The following is an 18,259-nucleotide window of genomic DNA, read 5'->3' on the forward strand; positions in this document are numbered from 1 at the left end:
ATTCATTTATTTTCGGTCCTTTGGAATGTGCGCATTCCTCACCATGAAGAAATAAAAACACAACACAGCAGGATCTTAAACAATTATGTATTGGTTGATGGCTTACATATGCAAATTCAATTCCAAGACGCTTGGCATACTTTTGTCCAGTATTTAACATTTAATAGCCTGACATGTGAGGCATTAGACCGTTATTTAAGTCTGCAGGAAATTCCCTTTCTTGTCTCACAGCTGAAACGTTGTCTTCGTGACGAACCCTCAGTATCAGATTGTAAATTGTCTGTTTAACAACTCTGAATGCACTCATTCAAATTTTGCTGACCAATTTCCTCATTATTTAGTGACAAATGTCAATTATAAAATGAAATGAATTTAATGTGTGGGGCTGTTGTTACAAAAAAAGCTTAGCTTTTTTTTCTGAACCTGGTGAGAAAAAGCCCTACACCCCTCTTAGATCACACGTTACCACAAGGCATTTCTCCTATGAGGATAGTGCATGAGGCAAATGATATGGCACAAATAATCTTGATTTTAAATTTACTGCTAGCAATGTTTACTGAGTATTTTTTTTAGTTCTGATTGGACTGGAGTCATGATGGCCCTGTGTGAGCCAAATTCACCAGTTGTATCATGCATGGACTTCACTAATGTTAAAAAAAAAGACTTTAAGTGCTGATTCAATGTCTTTGTGTAAGAAGAACACAAAAACACAGTCTATCCTTGTCAACCTTGTCATGTGACCAGAACGGATTTGCATGCAAAACAATGAGATGAGCTTTACATGAAGATATAATGGTCTGGGTAAATACATTTCTTTTTCAATCATACGATGTTACCATGAAAGGTGATGAAACTTCAATGAAAGAAATGCAACTTCTAATAATACAGTATATTATGCACAAAAAATGGTGGTACCAAAACCAGAGAAAAAATCTTTTGAGGCTCCAAGAGAAAACAAGAACAGTATTTTAGAGATTAAAGTCTACTGAGCTAAAATAATGCGACCCATCAGCCTCATCCTGGTGGTTCCAATCTGCGCTGTACTCTGACACATCTGTGTAATTTATTACAAACAGCAACAACTCTCTAACAAATCACTGTTTCCTGTGAAAAGTTACAATTCCCATATACTTAGAGCTTCCACAGGCCTATTTAACATATAATGAAGTCATTCTCTACACCACATGTTTCATCATTTTCAGAACCACTGATGAGAGCAACTGTTTCAGTAAAGCTTTAAAAAGCAAGACTACCCTGAGAAAAGGTCTAAAACGTGGGCAAGCTTGCCAGACCAGAACTGGCTTGAATGGGTTTGGTTTATTAAATCTGTACACTCTATCTCAATATAATCAGCACATTTTGTTCCAAGAATGTAAGATATTATCTTTTTTAGTAAATGTGTAATATATATCTCTACATAATACAATTCAAGTCCTCTGAACTATGTAGACATGTGCAAGTGTTTACTACCAACTTCAACGATACAGTAAAGGCAAAGACTTGTGGACACTAAGTTAGGATAATGTTGATATTTGAAATTTTTCTTGAGTCCTCACAATTATCAAAAATCTAAGTGCTGTAAGTAGTTCATACACGAGGTATTGAATATCTAGTTAACTGTTCTGAGTATAAAATAGAGGCAAAATACATAAAGAACATTTTGCAAGCATGACAAAGAAACTTTTACAGACACAATACACAAGTGGTTAAAGATAATATGAGGGGATACCTGTAACCTTTTGTGTCCTTGAATATAGCGTACCTACGGATCGAATGTTTTCATGTTGATGAGAGGCCATACCATGTGTATCATGCTCTCAAAAAACAAAGGAAGTCAATTCTCAGCCCTCCTGGCAACCTTTTATCAAACTGTTCAGCTAAACAGCATCTCAGTACTTAGAGGTCAAGTTGTTTGATAAAGTACACCTTATTCTAGCTACAGTGAAAGACGCATTTTGAGAAAGTGCACTCAATCCAGTGAGTGAGGAGCAAAAAACACAAGATTTACTAGCTCCCCGTCTCTACAAACAGCAGCATATTTGTTACACACTGATTTTGCTTGTTAGAAGCTCTCCATGTGTTTTATCTCTGCACGTCCGAGGCATGATACAAGTACATTCCTCCCCATTTGTTCAAATAAGCGTGGGTCATGTTTATGTATAAGAATGAAACGCATGTTCACAGCATGATGTGCATCAACATAATCTGAGGTAAACCAGGTGTCCTGTGTCTTGGCCTGTTACAGTCTGCGAACCAGTGCCTTAAGAGGGTCAGAGAGGTAAGTCTGAAAGAAATCGTGTAAACTGTGCCACCAAAAGCACAAGGGCCCTAAACTGTAAACCTCAAGGATTATTTTTTTAAAAACGGGAAAAAAAAACACTAAAAATTACTCTACTTATTAGATTTAACGTTTACTTTTTTCTTATATTTTGCAGGGTTTTCAACTTTTTTTTATCTTGTTTTCACTCAAGTATAATCACAGGTGACTAACTACAGAGGATAACAGGGTCAGGTGAGTACCATGCTACATCAGGTTTAGAGAAGGCTATTGCAGACAATTCTACAACATGTACAACCACATTTTATACATGTGAGTTACAAATATTTCAAAACATATCACAGAGAAACTTAATACATACAAGATGTTGAATATTTAGAGTCGTAAAGGACTATCCCTCAGTCAGTAATAGGATTTCATGTTACTTGACTTAAACTGTCCAGTCTTACAGACAAAATCTGAAAAATTGCTATTCAAAAAGTAGCAAATTTGGTCAATGTCTCTTTTCAAATAGTTATAGTGCTTTTAATGGCTTAAGACAAGGGTCTTTTTTTAATCTCACCCAGTGGCAATCTACAGAACTTCAGTGTACATTTTATGACACCATAGCTGCAAAAGTCTTCATGTTAAGTCCAAAAGGTAAAACAACAGCTAATGCTGTCACATATATTTCAAAGTAGTACGCATTATCAAAAACAAAAACAAATACACATTTATAAATCTTTTTTAGTTTGTTCACTTTCGAGTTCTTCCAGGGAGTTTAGCCATATGTTTAGCTCTGCATTCCCGTTTCCTATCAGTTTTCAGTGTGAGAGAACAGGCCTTCCGGGTCCAGGCTCCGTTTAAAGTCTTCAGAAAGATTCTCCCCTGAAGACTCCCCTGTCTGGCGCGAGGGTCATCAGGACTAGATACAAGTAAGGGGGGGCTTAAAACTCCCATTCCAGTGTTTCTTCTCGGTTGGCTGCTCTCTCTAGCCTATGGATGATGTTATTGAGGTTGGCCATTTTTTCATTGCGTCTCAGAGTGCTTCTGTTGAGTTTGGGGCTTTGGAAGGGAGGGATCTGGTTAGGGTCCAGGCTATGATTGGTGCTTGTTGAGGGCGGATTGGGCAGCGAGGGCGATATGGGAGCAGAGGAGGAAGGGATGGGGGAGACTGACATCATGAGGCCGGGTGAGGATGCAGCAGAGGGGGAGTTCAGGGAGACTTCCAGGCTGCTACGGCAGGGCTCTGACGAAGCCTTGAAGCTGACTGGGTCAACGGGTGACTTTCCAGCATCTTCCCCCTCATGCCTGGACTGACTGGCTCTTTGGGGTCCATCTATGGAGACTGCGCCCGGGTAGAGCCCTTGAGCTTGGCTGCTCACCCCCTCTTCGTGCCTCAGGCTCTGGTTAGCCAAGTGGGTCTCACGACAGCCAGCGTTGTCCTCGTGCTCACTTTTCAGCTGCGGGAATGGTCCTGCTGTAGAAAAACACTGAACTCTTGACTGTTTCAGGGAGCCCTCCTTTACGTCTTCCCCCTCGTCTTCCCTGTCTATTGCTTCCTGTTTGACGTGAGGCAGTGCTGTGTTGGCGCTGAGAGGAAGGCTGGAGTGGATGTGTCCTGAGGGCTTCTGCAGCCTCCTCTCCTCTCCATCAGAGTGGGGGCTCCGCGTCACCGAGGGGGAGTAGCTGTGGTGCTCAGCATCTGTATCATTGTCTGGCAGACCCTCCATCAGCACCTCCCGTCGCATCCTGGACCTGCACAAGAACAAATCCTTCTTGTTAGACAGTCACTTAAAAGGCAAACTGTAGTGTCACAGGATATCTACGTCATTTTTTCTTCTTTACATTTCAGGCATTCAGTTGCAGTTTAAAGTAAAAGTATAGTCATAATGAAAAAAATCACAGGTAGCCATTAGCAAAGTTCACAAAGGTAGACTGGCCTGTAGTTGTGGAACCAGTTGATGACAGTGTTGGTCTTTAGGTTGAGCTGGGAGGCCAGCATCTCGATCGTGTTCTGGGAGGGGTAGGGCTCCAGCAGGTAGGCCTTCCTCAAGGCTTCCTTCTCCTCAGCTCCCAGCACCACCCGGGCCTTCTTCACCTGGCTGTAAGGGCACAGGTCCAGCGAGACCAAGGCTGGACTCACACACTCGGAACGAGTACTGGGTGAGTCGCTGTCCGAGCCAGTGCTCAGCAGCCCGTAGCGCCTTTTCAGATAGGCTGGAGGGAAGACAGTGATATCTGGCATAAAGGGATTACAAAACACCAACAAATTCTCAAACCTGAACTGAAAGAAATCATCGTTATTATTATCGTGTTTATTTTTATTACTATGCACACCTTTCTTCTCCAACTTCTTCATGGCCCTCAGCTTGTCTACATTGTGAGGATCATTGAGCCACAGCTGCATGCGGACAAACGGCTCCCTGCCTTTCAGGCTGAGTTTGTGCCAAGGTTTGGGCCTAGAGAGCAGGTCTGACACAGAGCCTTGGGTCAGACCCAGGATGGTTTCCCCAAAAAGACGCTGGCCTGGGAGGAAAGAAAAAATACACAGTGAATGTAGGACTTCTGCATTCATAAGGAGTTTCAGCTTAATTCCACAGTGTGAACTCTTACAAACCTAGGTTGTTGTCTGTTAGCACCTCCTTGACCTTCTTGGTGATGGCATAGGTGTCCAGCTCAGAAGATATGGCCACCAGTTCCTGGATGCCCAGTGGGTTTGTGGTCTGATGCAAGGCCATGAGGCTGGGAGTGGGTTTCCCTCCCTCTGGGTGGGGGGGCAGCCCCAGCCCTAGGCTCTCAGGCTGCTGGTTCTCCTTGCTGCTCTCCAGGGAGAGGCTGACAGGCTCCACCTGTGGACTTGGGTGGCTATCCACTGGGCTAGGGGGCGGGGAGGGGGAAGACTGGGCCGTCACTGGGCTTTTATCTAGAGATGGGAGGCATCACAAAATAACAGTAAGCCCTATAGTCTGGTAGCCAGTATGTATGTAGAGTGAACAACAATTTAATTTTTTCAAATTTTGTATATTTTTGTTTGATATGTTGTTAATGCAACTTCTTAAATAGGATTATTGCTTGTCCATTCCTGTTGTGAAGAGTGTATGTTACCAACTGCAGTCTTACCCTGAGCATGGCCCTGGTTTGGGGGCTGGCTGAGGCTCTGACCTAACTGGTCGAGTAACCACAGCTGCATGCGGATGAAGGGCTCCCTGCCTTTCTGGGTTAGCTTGCTCCAGGGTTTGGGCCGAGACAGCATGTCGCTCACGCTGCCCTGAGAAAGCCCCAGCACCTGTGCCCATACAACCACAGGTTCAGTTGAAAATACTCACAATAAATGGATAAAATGCACGTCACTGATTTATTTTCCAAATTATTTTCATGAAAGAAGGAAATCTTGTTGTACTTAATACATGGCCACTTTCACATTACATCCACTAGAGGGAAGCAACACTGCACAAATGTTTATGATGACGACAAGAACAGCATCTACTGTCAGTCAAACTTGGCGCACATATCATGGAGGTAAGAAAAAAAATTGATTGCGATGTAATTTACTGTAAAAAAAAAAGGTATGATCATAAATCAACAGGGGGTATTACAAAATGGCAGAATTACTTTCTTCTTCTTTTTGTTTTTGAACAGAGACAGATAGTTGAATACCCCAAATCAACCTTACCATCAGACTCACCACCGCAACTAATCATCACAAAATTCCTACAAGCACACTATGCCACAAAGAATATTCCAGAAGAGATTAGCTGATGAAGTCTCAGTCTGGAAAGGCTTACAGAACAGCAGTATATGGAGAATACTATGCTAAGGTAAAACTTGTGACCAGCGTCTCTCCAAGAGAGCAGGTACAACTCATCCGGGAAGCCATAAAAGACTACAACAGAACATCCAAAGAGATGTAAACATCTGAGCTGTGGTGTGGGGATGATCAAGACTAATTATGGGAAATGACCTCTGCTCAGTGCCAAACAACTCTAACAGAGATAAAGAACCAAACCAAAATGTAAAAGGCTATTATCAATTTTTTGTGTACTTTTTTTAATTGAAGTGTTTTTGTTTACTTAGGTTACCCAAGTCTAATATTTCATGATGTCTGATGATCTAGACCTATTTGTGAGATAATACTTTAAAAGGAATCTGCTTCTTATAGAGAGAGAAGATAACTGAATGTTACATTTAAACACTATTACCCATGAAAATATTTCAATATTTAATCAATGTTCTCTCTTATTTCTAACTGTAAGGAAAGTTTTTTTTATTGCAGGATTCATTTGTTAATATGAAGGATCAACATCTGACCTTTTCACCAAAGATCCTCTGACAGATGCCGTTCTTTGCCAGCTTCTCCTTCACCTGCCTGGTCAGCTCAATGGTGTCCACCTCTCGGTACATATACATCTCATACTGCTCTGGCGTCAGCGGCGGCACGGTAGGCTTGAGGGCACGGGGGATGTAGGCTGGGTAGTAGGATAGGCGTCCTGGACCAGGTCCTGGGGACTCGCCGCTTACAGATGTATCCGACTCCACCTTCACCTCCACCGGCCGGCTGAGTCCCAGCTCGTCCTCAGCAGCAGAGGCCTCCTCACTGTTGGGGAGACACTCGCCGTTCTCCAGACGGGGCCAGGGGCGGGGCAAGGTAGAGGGCCCAGAGGAGGAGGACGACAAGGAAGGAGAGACAGAATTGAAGGGCCGAGAGCTACCTCCGCCACCGAGCCCCATCGACCCCCGCTCCTGTGACCAGTGCTGATCGAAGTAGGTGCCCGCTTCCCCGATTTCTGACTTGACTTTGCGGATGATGTTCTGGACAAAGGCGGCAGGGGAGAGCACACTGAGGGGTGTTTGTGGGCTGCTGACAGGGTTGGCCATGCACACGGTAACGCAGCCCCCTTCCTCCTGTTTGATGGAGATGGGTAAAGGCAGGCCCCTGGAGCGTTCTGGGGGCCCTAGACGTTCCACCTGTGCTCCTGAACTGGCAGTCGAGGCCCTACCACAGACCTCCATCTCCATCAGGGCCTGCTGCTGGGCCTCCATCTCCCTCTTGGCCTGTTCTAAGATGTTCTTTATGGTTTCATCAGAGCTGCTGCCTGCTCCATTACTGCTTCTGCCTGATGAGCTGTGCAGAGATGACTTGCCATCCCCTGAACAAGAAAGAGCAACATGTTGACATTGATGCACACTCAAATCATCTTTTCACTTTATATGCATAAAAAGTGTATATAGTAATAGATCAAAATGTTTAATACAAATTGTCAACATTATTCTCAATTAAAAAAAAAAAATCAATCAATATGGTTTTCTGTTATGATTTATGACTTGCAGCTCAATCCTCACCTCCCCTTTGGGATTGGATCTCCTTCTTGGCCTGCTCCAGGATATTCCTAATGGCATCATCTGACCCAGTTTCAGGAGTTCGGATGCGCGGAGTGATGCTCCCTGCCACAGAGGGTAACAGAAAGAGATAGAGATGGAGCGAGAGGAAAGAGGAGGGGGGGTGAGTGGGATGGTTGATCAGAGAGCAGTTCCAAGGCTTTGCTTTTGACTGGTAGATCAATGGCTGCCTTTGAGCGCGTGCTGTCTGAGGTTGCAGTATACGGGAAGCTCAACTTTCAAAAGCTGTGAATCTAGGGAGAAAACAAAGTTTAAAAGTAACATGGCAGAGGAAGCCGTGAAGAAGTCAGGGATGAGGTCCAAGTAGATTAGAAGGTTTAAACGTACTCAGGTCCAAGAGCACCCTCAAAAGACAGCCTAGTTCTTATTTGGGTACCAACTATGGTGACACCTGTTTCACCAGGTTACTTAATCCCTTATTTTAAAGACAACAAGGCTGCAGGATAGAGTTTATTATAGTAAAGCACTGCTGTTTGTTGATGACCACTGGTTAATGTTGGTTAAAATTAAATATTAACCAGCTCTCCTTTTTTTCCCTTGTTTAAGTTTTAAATAAATATTTTTTTTAAATTCATGTTTAACAAAGACTCAACAAAATAAGCTACAGTATGTGTTTATGGTAATGAATGAATGTGTCACCTTGTGCACTGGCATTGACATTGATGTGTGTTTTTCAATACTTACACTATATAAAAAAATATTTTACTCGTGTCAATATCAACAGCAGAAAAACATGGTTTTGCCAGGCACCATAACAGCTATATTAAAAACTTTATATATTATGGACAGCAAGTCTTTTTTGAGCCCTACATAATTCACATAAGACACATTATCTGTGATAAAGCATGCAACTAAAGGAAAATGGTAAATTCATTATATAAGGGAAGGTGGCACACTAACAGTCATGCTTAGAATTGGTTTAGAAAAAAAACTATATATCAAATGTCGGCAACTTGCTTGTTCATGCTACTAGTCATATTGGTATTTTTCAGTATGAATGTGTTCAAATGTACAAAGCGGTTTTTCGCAAGTGGCCAAGCACTGTACCCCACAATCCTACCTGACACTGCAAGTTTTTTTAATATTTCCTATCTTGTCACTGTCATTTGCACTCACCTCTCTGGCGGACCTGGATGGTCCTAAGTGCCAGGATGTTCTGGTCATCAGAGAGGAACTGCTTCATCTTAATAAAAGGCTCTTTGCCTTTCACAGTCAGCTTCCTCCAGGGTTTGGGTCTTGCTAGGATTTCACTGACCGAGCCCTGGGAGAGGCCCAGCACATAGTGGCCAAACACGCGCTGGCCAATGTTATGTTTTAGCAGCTGCTCCTTCACCTGGAAGGCAATCTCGGCCGTGTCCAGTTGGTCCTCGTCTCCTGCAGTTGAGCTGCCGCTTTCTGACTGGTCGCTGGGCAAGCCAGCGTCCACACTACTGGCCGCTGCAGACCCTTGAGTCGCTGACATGAGGGCAACTTTGGCTGCATAGAGGGCCGTGGGGAAAGCCATGAGCCCTTCCCTTTTAAAGTGTGGGGAAAGGAGCTGCTTGTGGAGGATGTGATCTCCTGAATGTCGGTCCCCGGAGCATGGCGACACAGAGAAGGGACGAGGCAAATCATGGCTGGAGGAGGAGCCGTCCAAGGCGGGGGGGCCTGGGCTGGGGGAGCCATGGCCATTGAACTGAGAGGAGGATGAGTGGGAGTTGGGTGGTCGGCCTGTCTCCCTTCCTGCATCATCCGACTGGTCGTCATCTGGTGACAGAAAGCACATTTTCAATAACCCTAGCCTTGCAAACACGGACTACTCAGTTTATGCAAAGAGGTTTAAGTCTGAAAAACACTGACTCCCAAAAACCAATGAGCAATTTTACCATTGTTATGCAAAATTCGAGCCTTATCCACCAGGTATTTGTGAGATGGAAGAAAGGCCTCTTTATCCAGCAATAGAACCTCTGCAGCCTTGGCAGACTCCTACATACACAAACATACACATACACACAAAAGCTGTTAAATTTCCGATTAATGAATTACACCAGCTTTAGATAACCCTATAATGGATCCGGAGTGAAGTTTTCTGGTGTCTATTTACAACTGCTGCGTGAACAACAAGATGGTGCAGGAACATGTTTACCTGAGACGAGCCGCCATTAGCTGAAGCCAGCTTCATTACCTTCAGGATACTATGGACAGAAACAAACACGCAGGGAGAGTCAATGCTTGTGGATTTAAATTCAAATCATTATGAATGAGTTACACGTTGGATCCACACCAAATCATCACCTGAGTTCAGTTTTAATCTCTTCATAGTCAATCTGGGATTGCAGTTTAGCTTCTAATCTCTGCAATGGAAAAAAGAAGGAGAATTTTATATTAGTTATTTGTCAGAGTCACTGAGAATCGAGAAAGTTGCTTCTCATGTGTCAGTGCCTCTCACCTCAATAGCTTCAGTCTTATAGGCCAACTGGCGTTCCAGCTCCAGCATCTGATTGGCCGACGTCTCCTGAACTTCCTGCAGAGTGAACTGCAGCCGCTGAATGTTTTCAAGGAGGCGGAGGATTTCGGTGTCTTTAGCCAGCAGGGCGGCCTCCAACTGCGAGGGCAACACCTCGCCCTTCTCAATCTTCTCCTGACAGGGTGAGAGAGAGGATGTGACCAGAGGAAAGAAAAAGCACAGCCAGTGAATCACAACCAATTGCTGATGTTATTCAGAGAGGTGGAAAGTGGGAAATGATGGTGATGGGGTAACAATTAACACTATATTTTCATTCATGTGACTGTATCTGATAATGATATATTAGAGGCAATATTTCTATTTATTTCAATATTGTTGGGTAGGTTGTTTTTAACAAGACATACTATTTTGACATTGATCATATGTTTTGTGTGTAAAATCTAAAAGTAACTAGTAACTCTAGGTGTCAAATAAATGTGTAAAGTAAAAGGTACAGCATTTGTCTCTGAAATGTAGTGGAGCTGATGGACAAAGTACAATATAACGACAGTCCTCAAGTATGTCGACTATGTACTTCAGGAGCATACTTGAATAAATTTTACATTTCTTTGAACAATGTATGTACAGTATTTCATACATGATGTCCCATTATCCTTACCCTGCTAGTACCCACTGCTGGATGGCAATTCCCCGTGGTGGCACTCTGGCCACTGGCTATCTGCAGCTTTAGCCTCTCCACTTCCCTCTGAGCCATTTCCGCTCTCTGTGCAAAGACATTGTATCACAGTGTTACAGTTTTCATGCAGCAGCCACATCAGTCGGCTAATGAGATGATCAAGGTGAGAGCATATCCTGTACATAAATCAAAGGCGGCACCCTCGCCGTGAAATGTTTAGAGCTGAGTGAAAACAGAGCAGGGGCCCAAGCAGACGAGTGCAGCCACCAGTTTATTCTGCTGAGGGTGCTGCTTAGTCGGCCCACTTTATTCCCCAAACTGTTTACCTGCTCTGTCACACCCGGTCTGCTAATTAATGATTCGTTTTGAGAACATTTATCCAGGAGCTGCTGGCAGAGAGCGGCAGAGTGAGGCAGAGAGTGTGAGAGAGAAAAGCAGAGGGGAGAAGAAAGGAGCAGAAGCGAAGAGGTATCACCAGGATAGGAGGCAATCAAGGCAATGAGATAACTAAGAACCCTGGCGTTCGGCGCTCTGGTATCAATCGCGCACGGTAGTCTCCTGTTCTCTGCTGAGTGGAGCCGTGCTGCCATAGTGTACCCACCGACGGGGGATCAAGTTTATACTCGCTAATCACACACTCGGGGGGGTTGGGGGGGTGGGTGGGAGAAGACACAGGACGGAGAGTGTCTAATTAAAGCCAGGGCTTGATTGCAGGAGTGATTACCTCAAAGAAGGAGCATCTCAATCAGAGGAGTGCAGAAGACAACTGTACTCACCTGGTTTGCTTTCTCGAGATTTGCCATGATGGCGTCGACCTCCCCTGCCCTGGAACACAGAGAACACAGACAGAGAAACCCAAGATTACTGAGGAGATACTCTCACTTTCCAATGCGAAGCAAACACACAAAGAAATAAGACACATTATAGACACATCCTAATATTTATCTAATTAATTCCAAAACACATTACCAAGTCATAAATGGTTAGTAGGTTATTCAAAAATTGTAAACATTTTCTCTATATATTTTTCCGGAAATTCAGATATAAATTACTTTTAGGGCTTAAACCAAACCAGCGGCTGTGACAGGAAACATGACCAGTGAAAACAGATTTAGATGAAAAACAAAAAAATAAAAAATGCCGGAAAACTACACCATATGTTTGGTAGTTAATTAACTTATCATTGAACTGTACTGCACTGTACACTTGTTCTTGTTTCAAAGTCTCTGTTCATAATATACATATGCTTGGTCACTGACAGTGAAACTGCAAATCCCTAAAACTCATGCCTGGGAGAAAGAAAAACACAGAAGTTTTAAATCCCTGTAAAAAATATTGTACTGTTACAAATTACAGTAATTTGGAAATAATAAAACATATATAAGGAAATTATAATCAATCAAAAAAGCAGTTCCGGATGCTTCATCATTATCATTACCATGTTAATTGTCAAATGAAAAATGTTTTGTTACATTAGTTATGAGAGATAAAAAGTGTGTTCTGTAGGTCTGAACAAAAACTGAAAATCAACCCAAAACTGAAGCCATAGTTTTAGAAATAATGAGGTCAAGAGTCAACGTCCCTGCAGTGTGAGAACATACCCATAGAAAATATTTCACACGGTTACAGTTTTTTGTTTAAAATTGTATTTGTACATTTTATATACTTTATTAAATGTAAATGCTATTTTTACATTTCAAAATATACATATATATATATGTATATTTTGAAATGTAAAAAAAGGCCCTGAGACCTGGACAAATGACATGATGTCCTTGTCTTTAGTTGTACTTATGTCCCTGCGTAATCAGCCAACCATTTATTGGCCAAGAGAAAAATTCATACGCTCATACTGATTTGAATCCTCAGAACTCTTCTGAGGTTGAACTCTAACTCGCCTCCATACATCTAATAATCAGAGTAGTCTAATTTAAACAGGAACTCAGCGGGATTATTCATGAGGTTTGTTTGAAGTTCAACAGTTTTATTTTGCACACATGGGACCGATTTTTCAAAAGGTGGATAAGGATGAATTGATGAGGATGCTGTGATTGATTAAAATATGCACATTGGTGTGTTTTCTTCAAGTTTCAGGACACAGCAGTCCGTTTCACCAAAAGAAAAAAATGTTAAAAGAATATATTACTCTTTTTTAAAATTCACATTCCCATTGTCTCACACCGGGCTGTGTGATAATAAATATTAGTCATCCAGTAGGATCATTTTGGCACCAGCACTCAAGAAAGCAAGTGAGTGAGACGTGAAATCAGTCAGACACCGAGACTCATCTCAAACCTAAACTATTCCCATTGTGTGGTGCAGCCCTGGTTTCAGAGGGTCTTGCTCATGCCCCGGTCCTATCAATAAGGCCAGGATATATGGCACCCTACTGACAGCAAACACTAACAGGTGTCAGCTCCACGTTTAATGAACTTGTGCAGTACAGAAAATGTTTTGTATTGATTACCTGCTCAGCTGCTCAAGCCGAAGCAGACAAATAGTCTTTCTTATCAACATTGAGGAAACAGTCAGTGAGAGTAATAGAGCCAAGCGTGGTGTTCAGTGGCTCGGGGTCAGGGACGGACAACTGCAGCTGGAGCTCTGGGGTCAGTGGTGCTACTGTCAGGCCAGAGGAATGTGATCAGTACAACCCCCCCCCCCCCCCCCCCCCCCCCCCCCACACACACACACACAGGGAAGGTCGCTGAAAACTGCTTCTGCACTAGAAAGGTAGGACCAAACTGAAAAGGTGTCCAACCCAACAAAATGGATGGCAGTGGGTCTAGAAACATCAGTTCAATTGTGCCATGGATTAAGCCTGGGAGGAAAATCCATTAGCAGCGGCTGACTGTGCTCTGGAGCACAACCCAAACAAAGGAGTGTTTGCTTTGAATGTCTATCGACATCCTTCATACAAGCTCAGATTCATTTCAGCCGCGCGGTGGATACATTGCGCTCAAAGACCAGGACAAGGTAGAGTGTTTTCTGAAGCAATCTTTAAATGGAGCAATTCTTCTTGAGGGCTGTCAAGGCCCAGCTGCCGGTGAAGGCAAACACAGACCTCTCTCATCGACCTGCATTAGTGGCTGAGTCACTCTCACTCGCTGCCTTTACAATGGCATTCCTCAGCTCTACACTGGACATGAGTTTATGCAGTGAAATAAAGAAGAGCAGCTTCAGCACCTGAAGAGCTAGAATGTGCATTTCAACTGCTGAAGCATTTGAAATTGGGGGGAGGGAGGCACAAGTTTAAATGTACAAAAGGGGTTCTACAGGTACTTTAAAATCCGTATAAAAGTATCAAATGTTTGACAGAAATGTGAAATGAAGTAAAAATGAAAAATCTGAAGTAGACTCTTACTTCTTCGTCATCTCTTGCTTGTATTGACACCGCAGGTCCAGGAGCTCTGTCTGTGCAGTGTTCAAAGCTGGTGAGAGGCAGACATGGGGAATATTAACTTAAAAGAATAGTACACACTAATTAACTTTTACCTTTAAGATACATTCCTGAATTAATTTACCAATGCAAATTCAGGATTGATTAATATCTTTTCCACACTCCATTACAGGTCAGTTTTAGTAGAAACCAAAGTAGGGACATCTTTAATAGTTAAATAATTAATTAAAAACTGATATTAAACTGTTATATATGGTCAAACACTAACTCCCCCAGTGAAAGTGTGTTGGTTTTCATGTATATTTATATAAACAAAGCAGCAGTGTTTCAGCAAGGGGCACTGCACAGCGAGTATACACATACTGGCTCTTTAATAGTTGGAAATTAAATGTTACAGCTACAGTACGTGCCAGTGTTTAAAACCGCTCACATGAATGCAGAACCTTGATCTTCTCCTCGGCCTCTGATAGTCTGTCAGCCAAACTAACATCAGCACTCGCCTCCTCTTCCCTGAGAGAGCAAACTCAGTCAGTTCCTTCACTGCACCACGTCCACACATTTAAAGCTACATTATGCAAATGTATGTCTTCAAACAAACAAAAAAATGTCAGTCCAAACCTCCTCCCACCTTGGAATTGCATGAGAGGCAGAATTCATGGAAAAATAAAGGAAAAAAGGGCAATTCAAAAAAGCAAATGTGTGTTATATGTTAGGGCCTTTTGGGGCAACTTAACAGTCTGTTAAGTGCAGTAGACGCTTCTGATTTACTTCCCACTACAACCTGAAAAAGGCAAATTTAGCCAAGCTGAAGAATTTAGGCCTGACCCAACAGGGTGAGAAAAAACTGATGGAAATGAATCTATTTTTTTCTCTAAAAAGTTGAATCTTGTTGCTTGAATTAGCTTAAACAGTGACAGAAAACAACTATGTATTGGAAAAAGAATTGAGACATTACAGTTAAATGCTTGATAATGTTAAATATCTAAAAGTAAAAAGAACTTTGTGTGGCACAGGTGTTTAAGGAGGATCAGTCAGAATCAGTCTCTTTTTGCGTCATGTAAACGAAGCGTTAACTAGTTCATCACCCTCGGTCCTCAGCTTGGTCCTGGTAGTTGGGCTGTGGGGAGCTTGGGGCCCCAGGAGCTGGTGTGCTGTTGGGGGTCATCAGGGAGGCCGGAGAGCTTGATTCTGGGGCCTCTCCTGTCACTGCTGCCCCTGAGACTACACGGCCGTCCTTTGTGGGCTCTGGGGGGGCAGGGAAAGGTTGCTATGAGTTTAGCCACTACAGTGATCTGATGATAACCAGGAGAGAATCCATTTATTTGAAATAGTCATCATAAGGAAATTATTTTCACACTGGTACATTTAAATCAACTTCAGACATACAACAGCAGCAACTGCAGCACTGCATTAAAAAAAAAAAACATTATTGTTTAAGTGGTATAGCTCTTTAATGTGTATGATTTTGACCTGACCTGTCCTTTCAAGGCACTCCAAGTGTTTCTTCCAGTGCCCGCTGATCTCTCGCACCAGGGCCGAGCTGTCTGGGGCCGGGCTCTGAAGCTGCTGCAGCCTTTCCTCCAGGGTGTGTGAGGCCTCCAGCACAGGAGCCGGATCTGTGAAAAAAGACACAAACAAATCTCTGAGGAACAAAAACTACTAAGATTCACATGATATCCAGACACTCCTACTTTTCAAAAAAAGCAAAATAGCTGTTTTACTGTGTGCGCTGCCTGTAAAGCACTTTACAGAGTCTTCTGCATCGCAGTTTCAACAGAGGCAGACTATTCCACTGAGACTTGTTTCCAAAGAGTGACTCTTAGACTTTCCCCGCTCGGGCTCCTTTGAAAATTTCACAGGCTGGACCGAATGACACAAGGGCTGTTCCGACCCTTCACGTGTTCAAATCTAATGAGTCTGCTCACATGATGATGAATGAGGACAAAAAGACTGCCATGAATATGTGACAGTCTTAAGTCCCAAGTATACACCTAGGCAAAGTGGAGAAAAAGTCTGCTCCTGAAAAGGGAGCAAAAAAAAAGGAAAAAAAGGCAGGATTCTTTAACACAACAGAGGAGCTGTTTTGCAATGCATGCGCGGCAGCACCGGGCCCATGGGGCCAACTAGGAGGCTGTTTCTCAGCTAACAAGTCTCCTCTGTATCATTTGATCATTTAAATTATTATGCCAGGAATTCTCAGGAGGCAGCTCGGCACTCCACATCACAGGGCTGTTTTTAATCTTCCCCTTCCCTTTCTTCCCCTCCCGAAAAGTTCAACAGCTCAGAGAGAGAGAGCTGCTCCTGTTGTGTACCTGCCTGCTGAACACCAAAGGAGGTGACTTCTAGTGCCAAAGCACAGAGAGGGAAGCTCAGGGGAGCTCCTTGACAAGGGGGGGAGGCGAGATGTAGAGCCACGCGCACACATACTCACACACATAGCTCTTCAAAACTCTAAAAGAGGAGGAAAATCGCTGCTTTGCTGCACAAACTTTTCTCCCACAGCTTTCATCCACTCATCTTAGACTTCTGTGTGGAACCCAATTGGATCCCTTCTTCAGTATGGGCACTGACTGAAGTGGCTTTTCATAAGAAGTTGGAGCCACAGACGTTTAAACTTTGCCAGATGTCACTGAGAGAATGCAAACTCGGAGCCGACAGGCCACAAAAATAAATGCTCATCAGAGAGCCAAAAACTTCTGCAAAGTGCAATTTGTTGAAATCCTGGCCTTGCATTGCAACTCGCCATATCTGCATTTTCATCAGACAAAACATTTTGGGCAATTTAATTGATTGAGCTATTTTTCCCAGGCCCGTTTACAGTCAAACTTTGTCGGCATTCATTGTTACACCAACTGCGGAGATATTGCATCAGTCACAAGGGACATCACTATTAAGAGCACAGCTCTTCCAAGACAAACAGGATGACTTAAAGCACTGCTATTCCATCGACCCACTGTCACAGAAATCACTTTATCAGCCTCTTTCCCATATATCCTTTCAACTTTTAATGATCAAAGGACAGAGATTGTAAGGGATCTCTCACACATGGACAAGCCAGGATTATCAATCAGTGCCAGGGGAGTAAAGTGAAGTCAAATTTAAAGTGAAGAGATATAACTTAAGACTGTATACAAAATTAACCCCCATCAAAGTAGAGCCACAGAGAGGCTCTCCAGGGTCCTGGGATCTACAGTTACTGATGGAGAGTCCACAAAGACTGCTGATAACTTTGGAAAATAGACTTACTAATTGATGCAGCAAATAAGAAGCACTACCTCTTCTAATTCTCCTTCCTCTTTTTAGCGCAGATCTAATGCTACACCAGCCAAATGAAACCTCGGATGGACAAGGAATTCAATTCTAACCCAACCATTCACATCCCTGTTAATCATGAAGTGTAAGACGGCTGACGAGGCATTATGTACATTGGGTGAGTCACATCACTCCTGGTGCAAGTAAACGCTTCAGTTTTTAATTCATCCCTTATCTTAATTACGGATGATTGGATGCCTGCTCTGAGGTCATGATAACTGATTGGGCAACAGCAGCTCATTTAAGCTAATAAATCACAGGACATTTAATACATAATTTTCTCTGGTGAAACACGGGTGCAGCTCTCATTGTGGAAACATGAATGTATCTGTTCACCCACAATAAGAAGCTGTTTGCCTTTATAGAAAAAAATCTGGTTTACTACAACCAGGGTCATATTTTTGTAGCTATGCCAACTACTGCCAGTTCTATTCACGTTGTGATAGGTGAGATCTGGGAATGTGGTGACAATGAAATTCCAATAAGGCAAGAAAATCAAGCAGTCGGAAATGTTGCAGTTTGTAAAAAAAGCCAACAGTTTATTTTCAGTACACAACAAATATTTGTGGATTTAAAAGTGAAAAGTCTTTATTATAACCCAACCCTGAACAGGAAAAACTATACAAGACTGAAGAAGGAAGTCTGAAAACTGTGATGGATTTTTTCGACTGACAGTTTAGGGACTAACTTTACTGTTCACCCTCTGCTTTCTCTTCCAGATTTGGCCAAACCGGAGATTTTTTATGACCCGTGTGACCATCTGACTGCTCG

The 18,259-nt window shown here is 42.9% G+C and overlaps 1 protein-coding gene across 3 annotated transcripts in view; it reads right to left on the reverse strand.

Moving 5' to 3' along the window:
- Positions 1–75: 75 nt before the first annotated feature.
- The window catches only part of cux2b (cut-like homeobox 2b), an 80,141-nt gene continuing 61,957 nt past the window's right edge, over positions 76–18,259 (reverse strand). For 2 of the 3 annotated variants that reach the window (XM_035639186.2, XM_035639188.2), the window contains exons 5-22: positions 15,652–15,792; positions 15,262–15,421; positions 14,607–14,686; positions 14,141–14,207; positions 11,556–11,604; positions 10,762–10,866; positions 10,086–10,277; positions 9,932–9,990; positions 9,783–9,831; positions 9,523–9,622; positions 8,774–9,403; positions 7,601–7,702; positions 6,569–7,407; positions 5,381–5,546; positions 4,878–5,183; positions 4,598–4,786; positions 4,201–4,498; positions 76–4,015 (exon numbers count right to left, since the gene is read on the reverse strand). In XM_035639186.2, coding sequence (XP_035495079.1) covers positions 3,205–4,015; positions 4,201–4,498; positions 4,598–4,786; positions 4,878–5,183; positions 5,381–5,546; positions 6,569–7,407; positions 7,601–7,702; positions 8,774–9,403; positions 9,523–9,622; positions 9,783–9,831; positions 9,932–9,990; positions 10,086–10,277; positions 10,762–10,866; positions 11,556–11,604; positions 14,141–14,207; positions 14,607–14,686; positions 15,262–15,421; positions 15,652–15,792 — 4,343 coding nt within the window. In that variant the 3' untranslated portion in view covers positions 76–3,204. The remainder of the gene's footprint in view (positions 4,016–4,200; positions 4,499–4,597; positions 4,787–4,877; positions 5,184–5,380; positions 5,547–6,568; positions 7,408–7,600; positions 7,703–8,773; positions 9,404–9,522; positions 9,623–9,782; positions 9,832–9,931; positions 9,991–10,085; positions 10,278–10,761; positions 10,867–11,555; positions 11,605–14,140; positions 14,208–14,606; positions 14,687–15,261; positions 15,422–15,651; positions 15,793–18,259) is intronic. The other variant, XM_035639187.2, reaches the window with a different exon arrangement.

Source organism: Scophthalmus maximus, chromosome 3 (assembly GCF_022379125.1).
Source record: "Scophthalmus maximus strain ysfricsl-2021 chromosome 3, ASM2237912v1, whole genome shotgun sequence".
NCBI lineage: Eukaryota > Metazoa > Chordata > Actinopteri > Pleuronectiformes > Scophthalmidae > Scophthalmus > Scophthalmus maximus.